The sequence below is a fragment of the Macaca mulatta genome, chromosome 20 (assembly GCF_049350105.2).
Source record: "Macaca mulatta isolate MMU2019108-1 chromosome 20, T2T-MMU8v2.0, whole genome shotgun sequence".
Lineage (NCBI taxonomy): Eukaryota > Metazoa > Chordata > Mammalia > Primates > Cercopithecidae > Macaca > Macaca mulatta.
The window spans coordinates 80462938-80479548 of record NC_133425.1 but is presented as its reverse complement, the minus strand read 5'-3'; the positions used below and the strand labels follow the sequence as shown (position 1 = coordinate 80479548).

General features: G+C 56.4%; 1 protein-coding gene across 12 annotated transcripts in view; it reads right to left on the bottom strand.

The window, feature by feature from the left end:
* Positions 1-4255: 4255 nt before the first annotated feature.
* Positions 4256-16611, bottom strand: part of KIAA0513 — a 68866-nt gene continuing 56510 nt past the window's right edge. For 6 of the 12 annotated variants that reach the window (XM_077984019.1, XM_077984020.1, XM_077984022.1 and 3 more), the window contains 4 exons: positions 16007-16036; positions 12067-12147; positions 11605-11699; positions 8187-10506 (listed from right to left, as the gene is read on the bottom strand). In XM_077984019.1, the coding sequence (XP_077840145.1) occupies positions 10457-10506; positions 11605-11699; positions 12067-12147; positions 16007-16036 (256 nt within the window). In that variant the 3' untranslated portion in view covers positions 8187-10456. 12 annotated transcript variants of the gene reach the window in all.

Sequence of the window (16611 nt, the reverse complement as noted above, 5' to 3'; positions counted from 1 at the left end):
ACCGTGTCCAAGGGCAGCTGAGGTGAGCTTGCTCCTCCCAGCCTGGCACAACTCAGTGACAGTGAGGCTTGGTGGAGATGTCTGGGTCCTAGAACTGTCTTCCGTGGCCAGGCGCAGTGGCTCACACCTGTAATCCCAGCACTTTGGGAGGCCGAGGCAGGTAGATCACCTGAGGTCTGGAGTTCGAGACCAGCCTGGCCAACATGGTGAAACCCATCTCTACTAAAAATACAAAAAATTAACCGGGCATGGTGGCACAAACCTGTAATCCCAGGTGTTTGGGAGGCTGAGGCAGGAGAATTGCTTGAACCTGCAGGGCGGAGGTTGCAGTGAGCCGAGATTGCACCACTGAGGTTGCAGTGAGCCGAGATCGCGCCACTGCACTGCAGCCTGGGCAACAAAAGCAAAACTCCGTCTCAAAAAACAAAACAAACAAAAAAACAAACAAAAAACTGGCTTCCGTGCTTCCCATGAGTGTGGCCATCTCTGTCCCTCAAGGCCACACGCTGCCCAATGATTCCAGGTTAGAAAGTGCACCTGGGTCGGGCGCGGTGGCTCACGCCTGTAATCCCAGCACTTTGGGAGGCCGAGACGGGTGGATCACGAGGTCAGGAGATCGAGACCATCCTGGCTAACACGGTGAAACCCCGTCTCTACTAAAAAACACAAAAAACTAGCCAGGCGAGGTGGCGGGCGCCTGTAGTCCCAGCTACTCGGGAGGCTGAGGCAGGAGAATGGTGTGAACCCTGGAGGCGGAGCTTGCAGTGAGCTGAGATTCGGCCACTGCACTCCCAGCCTGGACCACAGCGTGAGACTCCGTCTCAAAAAAAAAAAAAAAAAAAAAAAAAAAAAAAAGAAAGTGCACCTGGAGCCTGCAGATACGGGCTGGCTCCACCGATCCCAGCACCCCCCACGGGTCACCCCCAGCCAGGGGTCCCACAAGCTCAAAGCCAGAAAGCACCTCGTCTCTGTTGAGACAATGGAAGCCAGTGAAAGTTCCAAATGAGGCTAAATTCTCCATGAGGAGATAGAACAGCATAGAAGCTTCTTTCTACCAACTTCCTAGATAGGATCACAATCCTTCCACCCTGCAGCGGGGAGGCCTGTTCCAGCTGTGGAATCCTTTCGAGCGCCCGGGGCGGGGCATCATCCTTGTGGGGGGCTCATCCCTGCCTAGCCTCCTGCCTTCTGAGGACCTCGGCTGGGAATGGTCCGCCCGGTGGCCTCTCATGCTGGCCTGGTGGATAACTGCTGCACTCTAGAGCCAGACAGCCCCAGGTTCGCATTCCCCACATGGAGTGCCCTAGGTTTTTCATCAGCAAAGTGAGGGACACACATCTTTCTCACAGGATTGAGGTAGGGTTGGCATCTTCATCACTGTGACTTTTTCGAGACAGAGTCTCACTCTGTCACCCAGGCTGGAATGAAGTGGTGCAATCCTGGCTCAGTGCAACTTCTGCCTCCCAGCTTCAGGCAACTCTCGTGCCTCAACCTCCCCTGTAGTTGGGACTACAGGCACCCGCCACCACGCCCGGCTAATTTTTTGTATTTTTAGTAGAGATGGGGTTTCGCCATGTTGGCCAGGCTGGTCTTGAACTCCTGAGCTCAGGCAATCTGTGCACCTCGGCCTCCCAAAGTGCTGGGATTACAGGTGTGAGCCACCGTGCCCCGCCCACAGTGATTTTTATTACCCAAGATTCGGCTCCACGGTGCCTCTCAGGGAAGCCTTCCCCGACTCCCCCAGGCCAGGATACACGCTCCAGAAATAACTAAAACTTTCTAGATGTTCTGTATAATCTGTATATTACGTCTATTAATGCTTTAGAGTGTATATTTGTATACTTTTATAAGCATATACCTGCGTGTACACACACATTTGCTTATATGTAGACGTCCATGTTTTCAGGAACCTTAGCTGAGTCCCAACTCTGTGATAGTTTCTGAAGGACGATGACCTTGCTAGTCAGGGCCATGGTCCCGGAACTGGTGGTGCCAATTTCATGTAAGGTTTGGCTGGGTTGGGGGCCTCTCTCCTTCCCCTTTGGCCCCAGTGCACCTAAGAGACCAATTGTCCCAGAGTACAGGTGGGACAGTCGGCCCAGAGCCTTCCCTGTCACTCCTTCTCTGCTGGTCACTTGGTAACTGGCAAGAAAACTCAGAAATTCTCTCTTTTGGGGCCCTGAGGAGGCAGAGATGGGGGCAGCCACCTCACACAGGGATGCCCTCCCTCCCTGCCTTTTTTTTTTTTTTTTTTTTTGAGATGGAGTCTTGCTCTGTCACCCAGGCTGGAGTGCAGTGGCATGATCTCGAGTCATTGCAACCTCTGCCTCCTGGGTTCAAACGATTCTCTTGCCTCGGCCTCCCAAATAGCTGGGACTACATATGCCCACCACCATGCCCAGCTAACGTTTGTATTATTAGTAGAGACACGGTTTCTCCAACTCCTGACCTCGAATGATCCACCCGCCTCGGCCTCCCAAAGAACTGGGATTACAGGCGTTGAGCCACCCCACCTGGCCGAATAATACATTTTAATTTATTCCTATCAAAATTAGAAGAGCTGGGTCCTTTTTCTTTCACTAGATAGGAAACTTCCTACCCCTCTGTCCTGAGGGCAGCTGAGCAGGAAGAGGCCTACCTGCACTTCCCACAGGAATGGCCTGGGGCTGTGATGCTCTTCTTCCCGGTCCACAGATGAACAAGCTGACGCTCAAAGAACTATCTGGCTAAGGGCATACAGTCAGCTGGCGGGAGGTGGAACCGGATCCGGGCCCTTCCAGGTCCCGCCCCGAGCTGCTCAAACTCTTTGGGGTCTTCGCTGCCTTTCAGAGGAACTTCTCCCCTCCGTGGAGTCTGCCTCCGAGTCTAGCCCCTCACCTCCTGCGGGAGGAATCCCCCAGCACTAGAGAAAAAGCCCAGATGCGATGCCCCAGGGCTGTGCACCCACAAGCCATGCCCGCCCTCCCTGTGTGGCTAAGAGGAGGGGGCAGAGGGAGAGCTGGGGATGTGGAAGCTGCTCCATTCTTCCTCTGCCTGGAGTGGCAGGGAGTGTCCCTGTCCGCTCAGGCAGTTGGGGGAGGGGGACCTTGCATCCCTGCTCCTGGGGTCTGGGGGATACCCCTGTGCCCTGTTCCTTCCCTGGGCATGAAGGGGACCCCAGGATCTAGCTCTGGGGTCTGCCCCTGTGTCCAGCTCCCTCCCAAGGCAGGAGGGGGACCCCTGCATCCCACCCCTGGGGTCTGGGGGGACACCTGTGTCCAGCTCCTTCCCCAGGCAGGAAGGGGACCCCTGCATCTCAGCCCTGGGGTCTGGGGGACGCCTGTGTCCAGCTCCTTCCCTGGGCATGAAGGGGACCTCTGCATCTCAGCCCTGGGGTCTGGGGGACGCCTGTGTCCAGCTCCTTCCCCAGGCAGGAAGGGGACCCCTGCTTCTCAGCCCTGGGGTCTGGGGGACGCCTGTGTCCAGCTCCTTCCCCGGGCATGAAGGGGACCTCTGCATCTCAGCCCTGGGGTCTGGGGGACGCCTGTGTCCAGCTCCTTCCCCGGGCATGAATAGGACCCCTGCATCTCAGCCCTGGGCTCTAGGGGACACCCCTGTGTCCAGCTCCTTCCCCGGGCGCATTGCCCATCCATTTAGGCCAGAGTATCAGAACGTGGCTGTGGACTTCTTACAATCAGAGAAAAGGAAAAGCCCCCAAATTTTTGAAATATTTTTGTGGAACGGAGTTGGAAGGAACTGATACAGGCGCCCTGCTTGTGCTGGGTAGGGGCTGTGCTCAGGGCCACTGACCACCCCAAAACCCCCAAAGAGGTAAGGTGTCTTTGGCTTTGAGGGGTAGGGTCAGGTGTCCAGGTGAAGGGGTTCAAGGCGGTGGTGGAGCCTGGGCCAAGACCCAGTCCAGAGAGGGGGTCCCTCATTCATGAATACAGACTCCCAGTAGCCAGGCAGACCAACATGGCCAATGTGGCTGCTGTATCTGATAAGACCCGGGTGCTCAGTCTGCGTGGAAAAAAATGTCTATTTGGCCTTAGAAAAAATGGTTTTCTTCTGAAAAGCTATGGATGTCACTCAGAAGATTGCAAATTCTGTAAAAAGTCCTCATGGATGTGTTAAATATTAAACAGACTTTGTCTTTTTTTTTTTTTTTTTTTTTTAAAAAGGATATTTTATTTCAGCTTCTACCTTCCGACAACTCAAGGTGCAATATATACACACATTTTTTTCTTCACAGCAAACACCTTTGATTTTAGCACTGTTTTGAGATCTTCACCCTTGAAATTTTCTCAACCTTAAAATACTTTGTAGAACATCACCGAGTGGGACACAAGATTGCAAAAATGCAACAGAGAAGATACTGGTGTCACTGCACACCACTGGGGGCTACCAACAAGGCAATGTCCGGATGTGACCACCACGAGTCTAGGAAAGAGAAAGCAGAGGGCGTGTGCATGGGAGACGCCACTGATAGTTCCAAGGGGGGCTGCCAGGTCCAAGGCGGCGGCAGGTCAACCGTGTCCTGACACATTTACATGTTTTAAGGGGATCCATGTATGTTGTCTGAATTTCCAGCATTTCCTAGTGTTCAAACATTTGCCTTATCTTTCCCCAAGTGTCCTCCCAGAAGACCCTAAGCCACAGCCCCAAGCTCGCCGGGAACGCCAGGAGCTCCTCTCCAACAGACGAACCCAAGACAAGCTGTCTCTTGCAGGGAGATCTGGAGTCCACCCCTTAGGGCTGCACGTCCTAAGGGCATGCCGTCGTCCCCCACCTCTATTTCATGAGCAAATCATCTAGGATTAAGGAGGGAGTGGGCGCAGTCCCCTAGTTCCAGTCAATGCACAGGGGATTTACTGACAGGCATCCTCTTTCTAGTTAAAGTGCAAAGTCCCTTAAGGTGCAGCTCAAGGGAGCTTCAGGCTGCAGCAGACTCAGGCTCTGTTTTGTCAGGTCCCAGAGCCTGCAGATAAAGAGGATGGGCTGGGTTCTCCCCAAATTGCACTGTCCTGCGGGAACGGTGTAGAAGGGAAGTTGGGGTGAACCCAGCCCATCCTCTCTCCCCTTGGACATGGTTTTTCCCTTTCCAATAGCAACTAAGAAACCTTACTCCCACCCCCAACCCCCGTGGGAGCGCTGTCCCACTGAAATCCCGTGGTCACGTGCATCCCCAGGCGCAGCTGCAGGTAGGACCGCGCTCCCGAGGGCTCTCACTCACCGGAGTCTGCAGGCTAGAGACACCCACACAAACCCAATCCCTTGCCAGCACCGGAGTCAGGCTCCCACGTGGCATGCATCCTTGCGAGCCCGTCAGTCACATGATTGATTCCGTCCCTCTCCTGGAGAGCATGCTACCCAGGCCCAGGGAGGCCCAGGGATGCATGCGGGCCTGACGCACAGAAGGCAGGCCCCCTGAGCGCCTGTGTGGAGGGTGGCTTCCAGGCCAGTGTTGGCTGCAGGAGAACAGTCTGGACGTGGTTCTTCTGTTTGGTGTCTCAGGCACCAACACATTCCTATTCCTGGCCCGCGGCAGCAAGGGTTCCTGGGGTGCATGGCCTGTGTGACTCCAGGAAGCGCTGCTCTGTCTGTGGCCTTAGCCTGTGCGAGCCAGGCGGGGTGCACCTGGCATCCGACTCCCCTTTCCTGTGGACGCAGCTGGGAGCTTCTGAAGTGAAACCTATCTCCAAGAATCATCAGTGTGAATACGTGATTTACAGGACAAGGGAGTGAGATGGCTGCATCCTAAGAAAAATGGTTCAGCGGAAGTGAACGGCTCACTGGGACTGGAAATGGGACAGGAAAAGGAGTGAGAGTGGCCTTGAGTGAGAACCTGGCAGCTTCGCCTTGTGGCTGCAGAAACGGAGGAGGGACCAGCCTCAGAACACCTGCCTGCTGGGTCCAGGGGGGCTCTCCCTCCCCTCTCCCTGAGGCTGGACCACTGCCACGCTGTGAGCATCCCTTCCTCTGCGACAAGGAACCCTCTGATTTTTAAAGTTCTCTTTCTCGAGCTCCACACTGTTCTTGGAAACACTACTGGATTCCCTGGCTGCGCTGTGGTCTGGTTTTAGGTAATTCAGTAACAAAGCTGACCTAACCACACGGGCCTATCTGGATCCTTCCAACAGAGGCTGTGTGTGGTGCCTCAGGCCTGTCATCCCAGCACTTTGGGAGGCTGAGGTGGGTGGATCACCTGACGTCAGGAGTTCGAGACCAGCCTGGCCAACATGGTGAAACCCCCATCTCTACTAAAAATACAAAAATTGGCCAGGCGTGGTGGCACGCACCTGTAATCCCAGCTACTCAGGAGGCTGAGGCAGGAGAATTGCTTGAACCCAGAAGGCAGAGGTTGCAGTGAGCAGAGATCATGTCACTGCACTCTAGCCTGGGTGACAGAGCAAGACTCTGTTTCAAAAAAAAAAAAAAAGAAAAGAAAAGAAAAGAAAAAAGCCAGGTGTGGTGGCTCATCCCTGTAATCCCAGCACTTTGGGTGGCTGAGGCAGGTGGATCACCTCAAGTCGGGAGTTTGAGACCAGCCTGACCAACATGGAGAAACCCTGTCTCTACTAAAAATACAAAATTAGCTGGGTGTGGTGGCACATGCCTGTAATCCCAGCTACTCGGGAGGGGAGGCTGAGGCAGGAGAATCGCTTGAACCTGGGAGGCGGAGGTTGCAGTGAGCAGAGATCGAGACACTGCACTCCAGCCTGTGCAACAAGAGTGAAACTCCGTCTCAAAAAAAAAAAATAAATAAAGCCAACAGATAGTGGGACCCAGGAAGGTCAGGCCAGTAGCTTACAGCCCTGGCTTCTGGCTAAGGAACCCCAGTTAGACTGAAACCTTTCACAAGCTCTTTACGGTGTGAACCTGCATTCTTCGTGTCCGGGTCTGGAATACCGGGTGCTCCAGGGTGATAAGGTAACCCAGGCAGAACAGCCTAGGGAAAAGCGAAATCTCACGGCTCCAGCCTTCTTTCCTCATAACTGAACTCCTCAGCATTACTGGGCTTGGAGGAGTGAGCGAGAGGCCTGTTTGATTTTAACTCACAGGAAGGAAAGACGACGAGGGTTGGCGGTGCCTGTGATTCCCGCACTCGGCCTCGGTGCTGGTTTTAAACCCAGCGTGTGTTGCTTGGATTACCTGAACATCAGGATTTTAAATTGGGTACAGAGCTCAGAAACTGGACTCTCCCTCTAGCCCTTTTTTGGAAATGTCAGAGCTCTTTGGCCCACTTTCTTTCTTTTGGCAATAGGAAAATCATAGAGCCTACCCCGTTTCACTTACAGGTAACTTACGACATCAGAATTCAGTTCTCTGGCCTTTGGTTAAACATGTGCATGCACAGGGCAGATGCAATCTATTAACACAGCCCCTCTTAAACGTCTATCAATGTTGCTACAATTCCATCAATGTTGCTAAAATTGTAACAAAGGCTAAAAACATACAATGCTGCATGTCAACATGTCCTGTTTTCAAAGCAGGGAGCTTTTCACTTGAGTGAGTTGGTTGCGGTTTGGTTCACTAGGATTCACATAGCCCTCAAGGTCGGGTGACAGAGTGCCTGCAACGGCCCCATGGACGACAGGCCTTCGCGCCCCTAGTTTTGGGCATTCTGTCTGCTGGGGCTGGGAACCTCTTCCTAGGAATCACCTGACACTTCCTGAGTTTACAGAGGGGCCACCAGAGCTCTCCTGTACCCAGGTGGCCCTAGGTGTGCCCTGGTGTGACACCTCCCCACGCGGGGACCTTTGAGTAGTGTGGCTGGGTCAGTCTGCTCCACACCAGGGCCCGGCTCACGCCTGCTCCGCACCAGGGCCCGGCTCACGCCTGCTCTGCCCAGGGCCCGGCTCACGCCTGCTCCGCACCAGGGCCCGGCTCAGGCCTGCTCTGCCCAGGCCCTGGGGGAAGACAGGAAACCTTGGTGGCAGGTGGTCAGCCCTGTGCCAGGCACACTGGGCCTCCTCCAGGCAACCCTGGCCAGAGCCACTGTCAGCCACAGCCGCAGGAGACCACAGGCAGCCTCCCGAGCCACTGCCTGCTCTGCTCACAGCACAAGCAGCTGTGTCTCGGGCATCCTGTGTGGATGGAGCACAGAGGGGACCCTTCTCTGTGAGGCTTCCTCCAACTCTGAGGAGCTAGATCTACAAGAACAGGTAGTAAAGGGAGAAATAAACAAACAGACAAAACCCCAAACCTTTCCTCTCCCTGAAATGGCTATTTCAAGAGGTCTATGTGAACAAAAAAGTGTTAAGACCATTTTTGAAGTCAAAGTGCTTGGAAAAAAGTCCAACGAAGTCAGTGCTGCCTTTCCTTCCACAGGCTGTGCCCAAGCCCTCCAGTGCCCCCAAGAGAGTCTCAGAATCAAACAAAACTTCCAAACAAAAATCCTACACATGCAGGGGTAAGTCTTGTGGGCACTGCAGAACAAAGGCTGAATGTGTTTCACTAACACGAATAATACATGACTAAGAACGCTGACAACGAGGCGGCTGAAGGGAGCTCCCGGACAGTCAGCCCTCAGTGTGGCCTGAGTTTCGCTGGCGCGGGGAGGAGAGCAGTGCCCTGGAGCCGTGGCTGGACGCCGCAGGAGGTGTGTATTATTTGCAGTTGGCATCAGAGCGAGGGGCGTCCGCACACCCCTTGCTCTCTGATGTTTCTCTAAATGGATTCGGTGGAGACACGGCCGTCGGGGTCCAACGATGGGGGAAGGGGCACCCCAGCCTGCGCAACTCCCCCACCCCGGCCCAGCTCATGGTGAGCACACTGGCAGCATGGCCACAGTCCGGCCAGCGGCATTGCCAGGCTGAAATCACTCACGCACCATGTAGCCAGGGGCCCTGAGCCCCGGCTCCCCCATTCTGCAGTCTGGTGACGTGGTCCAGAGGCATCAGATGACACCACATTTCAGATAATGCCCCAGACACACATTCTGTGATCCAACCCATCTGTGCTCGTCTCTGGACCATTCCAGGGAGGCATTCCCTGGAGGGAAACCTTCCAAGCAATGGCCGGGTAAGTGACTCTCAGGCTTACAAACAAGATGGGACTTATCTGACCGAATGTCAGAGGAGGTAGCCAGGAAGGGCAGGAGGGGAGGATGGCGGGTGGAGGGAGAGCCCCACGGGCCTGTTTGGCGGTCAGGGACCACAGCAGCGACAGGTAGGAGGCAGGGGACCCCAGGCAGGCTGGCAGTGTCCACGCATGGCAAAACAGAAGGCTCTGGACCCAGCATGCAGGTGTCAGGGTCAGGCCCCGGGCCCACGGGCTGGCCTGGAGTGCCCGTGATCCACAGAAGAGAAGGGTCATGGTTCCCAGGCAGTAGCTGCGAGGTGAAGGGAGTCTCTGCAGAGGCTGGAGGAAGGAGCTGCAAAGGTCTGGTGGGGAAGGAAAAAGCCCCTTCCGGAGCCCCTGGGGGCACAGGCCCAGCGCTCAGCCCTTAGAGGCAGAGTCCATGCCACTGGCTCGCCCCACACGTCACACAGAACTGCCTCTCTCCAGCTGCTGTCTCTCCCAGCTCAGACTTTCCTGCCTTGTCTGGAATAAAGAGCAGCACTGTTTGCTTTTAGAAAGGGTGGTTGTCTAGTGACTACTAAAGAAACTTCTCTTTCCTGTGCTTCTTGTGAGGGACACACGGCACAACGCTGCTTCGTGACTGCGGAGCCTTCTCTGCTTCAGAAGGGAGCTGTCCGCCTGGTGGGCGCATGTCAGACGGTCTGTGTGGTCTACTGCAGACACCTCGGCACTGCTGTGGCTCTGGCGGAGACACACAGATCCCGGGCCGTCTGCAGGGCACACACATGTCCCTCTGGTGGGAGCTGGGTCTTGCTCCAGCCAGCCAAGAGCATCCTCTGCACCACTCCCTCTCTCTCCCTAAAACAGGCGTTTCTTCCTCAAGGGTCCTGTGACTTCCCGTTCCTGCCCCACAGAGGGAGACTGGGGAAGAGTGAGGACCGGCCACAGCCCCACACTGAGAGGGCTGGATGGGAGCCAGGTGTGCACCCATTGCAGGCAATGTGGCCCAGGGCCGCCCACCATGAGTGGCAGGGCCAGTCCTCCACCACTGGGTATGCCGGCTGCAGCCCCACCTCATGGCTGTCCTGCCTGCATCCCTTGCCCACCCCCACCCTCGCCAGCCCTTGGCCCACGATGGACCACAACGTCCTCCCCCTCCTCCCTCTTGGTCTCATCTCACAAGCCTGGCACTCGGGGTACAGCTGGTCACCTTGGCTTTAGCCGTGTGACCCAAGGGACACTTTGGCACATGGATGGGGGGATGGGGGGGCGCAGACACAGGCAGAGAAGAGGAAGGAGCAGTGGATTCTTCTAACCACTAGTTCTAGGGCAGCAGGTGCGGCTCTGGGTGCTGCTGGCTTCATGCAGGTCACGGGTGGGGTGACGGCCGGGCACTGGGCCCGGGAGAATGGCGCATGGTCTCAGTCTTCCTGCAGAGTGTGACCTCTGGGGCCTACTCAGTGGCCATTTGCTCAATGTGGTCACTAAGCAGCTTGTATTGCTCTGGAAGAGAAAGCGATGTTATTTCTCAGATGAAAGATGGTGACAGGGACAGATGTGTCCTGCTCTTGTCACTCGGACAGGGGTGAATCAGGGCCTCCCTGGCAGCAGGGCTGTGGCTCCTGAACTGCACTGCCTTCCGCAGGCCACACAGCTTGCGCGCTTCGGGGCAGGGCTGTGCCACGAGGGCGCGCTGCACACGCAGCCTCTTGGCCAGCACGCCGCCTGTGGGGCAAGCAGGTGGCTGGAAGGGGCCCTCAAAACTGGGAACACACCTTCTTATGAAAATGGTGTCATGGGGCGCAGCCCCTGCAGCCTGTGACAGGCACGGGGCAGACAGTCCAGCCACCCTGGGGACTGGGAGAGGTGGCAGCATCCCCCTTGCCCTGTGCCAGTGAGGTGGGGCTGCTAGCAACATTCTGAGACAGTCTAACGGTCACTGGCGCCCTCATGCCTCCTCAGGCCGCTCCACCACGGATCCCTTGAATTAGGTGGAGAACGGGATTTTCTGAAGAATATGGGTCGATCCGTATCCACGCCTAAGTGTAAGTCCTTTTTGACGCAGAGGAACCAACGCTTGCAGCAGATGGGGCCGCACACAGGGACTGGCCCCCGCGCAGGAGGGCGTCAATGTCACAGCATTTCCCTGCTGTCACGGAAGCCAGAGATTCCAGAGAAACCTCAAAACTCCCTCCCCACCGCCCTTGTCCCCTGGCACTCATCATAGCAGTGTGGTCTGAGAAAGAAAAGGACGCCACGCGGGAGCCATTTAGAAGGGGGCAACTTGGGGCCAGAGTTTGGCTCCATGCAAGCTGAGTCCAAGCGCTGCATCCCCCTCTTCTCTGTCCTGTGAACACCGGGGCTGCAGCCTCAATGCCCACAATCCCATCTAGCAGAAATGGATTCCAAATGGAACGAGAGGTGTCCTGTGTGTCCGTCTACACAGACTGGGGAGAGAGGAGGGCCGTCTGCCCAGAGCTCAGCACATTTCCGACTGCAACACGACATGCCTTCTGGCAGTGCAGAAGCGCCAGCGGGCGCAGCACTGGCTCCTGACCCCAGCCCTGCCCGCCTCCCGCCAGCGGCCTCCCGCAGACGCACCTTCATCCAGGTTGCCAATCACAGCCTGCTTCTTCAGGAAGTCATTGCACAGCTTCTTGTTCAGTCCGAAGGCCAGCATGTTGTGCGAGAACGTGCTGCAGGAGAAAACCCAAGAGCGTCACCCGCCGGCTTCCCAGGGGAAAGGGCCAAGGAGCTGGGCCCTCATCTCTGGGACGCCCACCGTGGCCTGCCTGGAATTGTCAGCAAAAACTGAAACGCACTGCCGCCTAATTAACCACCAGCAACTCTCGCTGCGGCACTGCGGCCACCAGGGGTTGCGTAGGAGGCGGATTGATTATGAGCTGGCATGGAGGCCAGTGTAATGAACTCCATGCCTCAGAGCAGGCTGACACAGCACCCCAGGGTGTGACAGCTCACAGGTCGTGACAGCTCACAGCGTGGGCCCGCCCCCTCTCTCCCTGCCCCCTCTTTCCCCTCCCCCTTTCCCACGCCCGCCCTTACCCCAGCTGCCCAAAGGTGATGTTCTCGTTGAACCGGAGGCTATCATCGCGCTCCTCCTGCGTCATGTGGCACCACTTCTCCCTGCAAGCACAGGAGGTGACAGGAGCGGGACTCAGACGGTGCTGTCCTTGCCCCTGCTCCTCGCCCTGCTCTGACCCGCGGGTGCTGACGGCACCCATGTACGGCCCCCCGGGCACAGAAGGGGGTGCCTTTCACCAGAGAGCCGTGTGCTGAGCCTTTCCACAAGGCCTGCCGGGATCCTGACACCGCGCTTGGGGTCCCCAACGTTCATCTCACTCTTCACAAGATAAAGAGACGCGGAAACAGAAGGGTTCTTTATGGCCCTGAAGGTGCGGAGCGCCACACGGCTACCCAGGCATTCTACAGGCAGCGGGGCCGGCCCCAGAGCCTCGCTACAGCGGGAGAGTGGGGTCTGGGCCCGTCCTCGGGGTAGAAACCTCCAGAGAGGGAGGGGACCTGCCCAACATCCCAGGACAGCGGGCCTTGGTGGCCCAGGGAACGTTTTCAGATCACACCCGTGTCTCCTGACCAGCCTGATGGGCCAGGCGAGCTGCGACATCCTGGGGCCAGTTGCGGATGGCAGCTTCCACAGAGGCTGAGGGCATGGAGGGCCACACTGTGCCCTGCCTGAAGAGGGCTGTGCCCTGCTCAGCTGTGCCTTCTCTGGGTTGGCTTTCTCAAGGCCCTCAATGCTCTCTCTAGTCCCCTCCCTAGACCAGGCCCCCACGCTTCCCGCTGGCCCCTCTGACCGTGACCCTGTGGGTGTTGTGGACCATAGTGAAGACAGCACCCAGGCGTGAGAACAAAGTGCTGAAAACCCAATGAGACGGCATCGACCGAGGTTTGCACCGAGCTTCAGGAGCCGGGGGGCACCCTGACGCGTTCTCCGCACAAGGCCTGGGGTGGGAGGGTGTTCTGAGCGTTCGCCTGCTGTATGCTTTAGAGGGGAGTGCTGTTAATCCCTCGTCTGGGGCAGAACAAGGGGGCTCTCCACTCCTTCCCAGCCCTCATTGCCACAGAGCTTTTCTGCGTTGCCGGCTCGTTCCCCGCCCCTTGGGCAGGGCCTGGGGCCTCCCTGACCCTTACACAACTCCCTGGACACCACGCCCATCTGAGAAGCTACCTGCAGAGGCAGCTGCGAACGTGCAGACATTAATTTGAGCCCCTTTCCCCTTAAAAAGAAAACTGGATGGATGAGTCTGACTAAAATAAGGTTGAGAGGAAGATCAAAGAAGGGGGAGAAGGATGGTATGAGAGGGTGAGAGGTTGGGATCATGGAGAAGCCAGAGGAAGAGAAACAAAACAAAGGAACATGAACTCCTGGCTCCTCGCCACCCCCGGCCCACAAGAGGTCACTGGCACTGCTGCAGCTTGGCAGGCGTCACAGGGCATCAGGGGCATGATGGGAGTGACGGACAAAGGTCATTCCCGGCCTCCTTGTGCCGATGGCAGGATGCCCACGAAGATACCAGAATATACTTCCAGGTACTCTGCAGAGTCCCGTCCCATTTCCTTCCTACTGTCTTTCCCCAAAACAGCCCCCCTGAGGGTTGTTCAGACATAAACCCCTGCACCACCCGCAGGCCTGCTGCGCACAGTTGGGCAGGTTGGGCCCTGCACAGCCCCAGACCGCACGGGAACGGCTCCCTTGGAGTCGTGCAGCACAGGAGCCCTGACCCCTCCTCTCCTGAGCCAGATGACGCGGCGATTCTTCTCGCCATGGTGAGGACGAAAAGTGAGACATTTAACCTGACGTCTCAAGAAAGAGGTAAATGGTCAGTGGCAGTAGCAGATGAGGTAATGTCCACAATAAAATCACTTCTTACAACTGACTTCAGGCCGCGCGCGGTGGCTCATGCCTGTCATCCCAGCACTTTGGGAGGTTGAGGCGGTCAGATCACCTGAGTTCACGAGTTCAAGACCAGCCTGGCCAACATGACAAAACCCCATCTCTACTAAAAATACAAAAATTAGGCCGGGCGCGGTGGCTCATGCCTGTAATCCCAGTACTTTGGGAGGCTGAGGCGGGTGAATCACCTAAGGTCAGGAGTTTGAGACCAGCCTGACCAACATGGTGAAACCCCGTTTCTACTAAAAATATGAAATTAGCCAGGCATGGTGGTGGGCACCTCTAATCCCAGCTACTTGGGAGGCTGAGGCAGGAAAATCGCTTGAACCCAGGAGGTGGAGGTTGCAGTAAGCTGAGATTGCACCCCTCCACTCCAGCCTGGGCAACAAGAGTAAAACTCCGTCTCAAAAAAAAGAAAAAAAGAAAGAAAAAGAAAAGAAAAAAGAGAAAAGAAAAGAAAAATCAGCCGGGCGTGGTGGCGAGTACCTGTAATGCCAGCTACTTGGGAGGCTGGGGCAGGAGAATTGCTTGAACCCAGGAGGTAGAGGTTGCAGTGAGCTGAGATTGCACCACCGCACTCCAGCCTGGGCAACAGAGCGAGACTCCATCTCAAAAAACAAAACAAAAAAGAGTTCAATTTCCAGTGCCAATCAAGCTCTGACACTGCACAGTGAGCTGAACTTGCGTCTACACTGCCTTGGTGGGAATCTGGATGGGACTGACCGCCTGCTGCGAGGGAAACCTTCTGAACGGAGAAGCACCTGCCTCTGGAAACAGAGAGGATGATAATGGCTTCTTGCTGTCAGCAGAGGTTACCAAAAAAGAGATGGCATGTTAGAGGCATGAGGTTGCCTGGGGACTTGGAGGCAACCTCGCCCCCTGCCACCTGCCTCAATCTCAAAGCAATATTCAGCCTTCTGGGGAAGGCTCAGGGGCCGGTCAGAGATGAGGAGCCGGTGCAGAGCTATGTGTGGTCAAAGCTAATCTGCCCTGGTGAGAAGGCCCAGGAGGCCAGCTGTCCCCTCAGCTGAGCTCAGGACAGACCACCCCTCCCCAGCAGCACCGACCAGCTCTCAGAGGATGCTGAGATGCTCCCAGCCCTCCTTGGGCCAGGGCTGTGGGGCTGACTTGTTCCTGGAAGGCTGGTTAATCACACTGTCACCCAGAGAGTCACTGAAAACCCAGGGGCTTTGTTCATGAAAGGAGGTGTTTGTTAGGCCTAAGTGCTCCTTTAAAAGCCATAGGTCTGCATAATAAACGTGATTGCTCACGACAATAAACACCACACATGTCACTGATTAGAGGAGGCAACTTCACGCATCCTCCAGCGAGACATCGTAACAGGGACTCTTATTTGAAGAGGCAGATCGGCAACTCGGAAAACACATCACAGAGGATTCTAGCTCGCAGAAAGGGGAACAGGGAGAGTCAGACCCCTCTGTGGGCTGGCAGGAAACAGCCCCGTTCTAGGATTTCCTCAGGGACCCCTCGCACCCCCATCCCCGAGCGGCTGGGAAAGTGGGAGTGTGTCCCTCTTCCGGGCCTCCTCAACCTGGCGGCCCCAGCACACCCGAGAGTGGGTGGTGTTGCAAACAGGACGGGCTCTGCACCCCACCCGCGGTTTCCCAGATGAGCCGGGACCTACTTCTCCAGTGTGAACAGTGAGGCCAAGCGTGAGGCTTTCAGGTCTGCTCAGAAGGGGCCGGAGCGGCTGGCGGAGAGCACGGCTGGCCCAGAACTGGAGCCCGCTTTCCCTGGCATCACCGCCTCTGCCTCTCGAGCTCATGCTGTCGCCAGGGCGTCTCAAGGTGTCACATTTGTTTTCTGACTATTTCGGAGTGCTCTGGCCTTGGCAGGCTCCCACCTGCCCAGTTCCGGGATGCATTGCCAGCCTGCCCTAGTGCTGGCCTCACCTCCCCAGGGCTGCCCTCCCCACCGGCTGCCAGGCTGCACCTGCGTCTGGGCTGTGCCTGCTGCAGCAGCTCAACACAGTGCACAGCCCCCAACCTGAAGTGACCTTTGCAGGAGCCCGCACTGTAAAATGGAACAAAGTCACGTGGACACACACACCTCTTCTCCTCCTCCTCTCCAGCATCCCCTCTGGAGCGGCAGCAGAAACAGGTAAACAAAGGAACATGTCAAAGTCATGCAAGATATGTGGATGGTAAAAAGAGAACAAGCAGAGGAGGGTTATTACAGGCAGAAACGAGCGGGACAGAGAAAGACAGGATATTCGAAATAAATTAACTTCCTAGAAGTCTGAGAACTAAAGAGGCAACGCCCATCTGCCTAGAGGCATCTAAGCATTTCCCTGTTCTGGTCTCCCTCCAGAGCGGGGTCTCTCTCGAGGGTCCTCGGGCAGTCTCAGTGTCTTTCCCTCTCCACGAGCCCCTGTGCCTCCCCAGGAAATGCGGCCATGGCAGAATGCTCTGGGTCCCTCGTCCCTGATAGGGTTTTAGCTGCCCCTAGAGGGAAGAATTTCACTTGAGACACGGCAAGTGCTGGGAGACTCGAGTCTTCCCCCCAACAGCAGCCATCTGCCCACTCTCCTGATGAGGGTTAAGGGTAGAGGGTCTCCCTGGTGTTACAGAGAGCCGGATGTGCTTTATTAATAAGGAGACCAGGGCCCGGAGAGGTTCAGAGCCTTCAGTCACACGACTGGAAGGGGCTCCCCC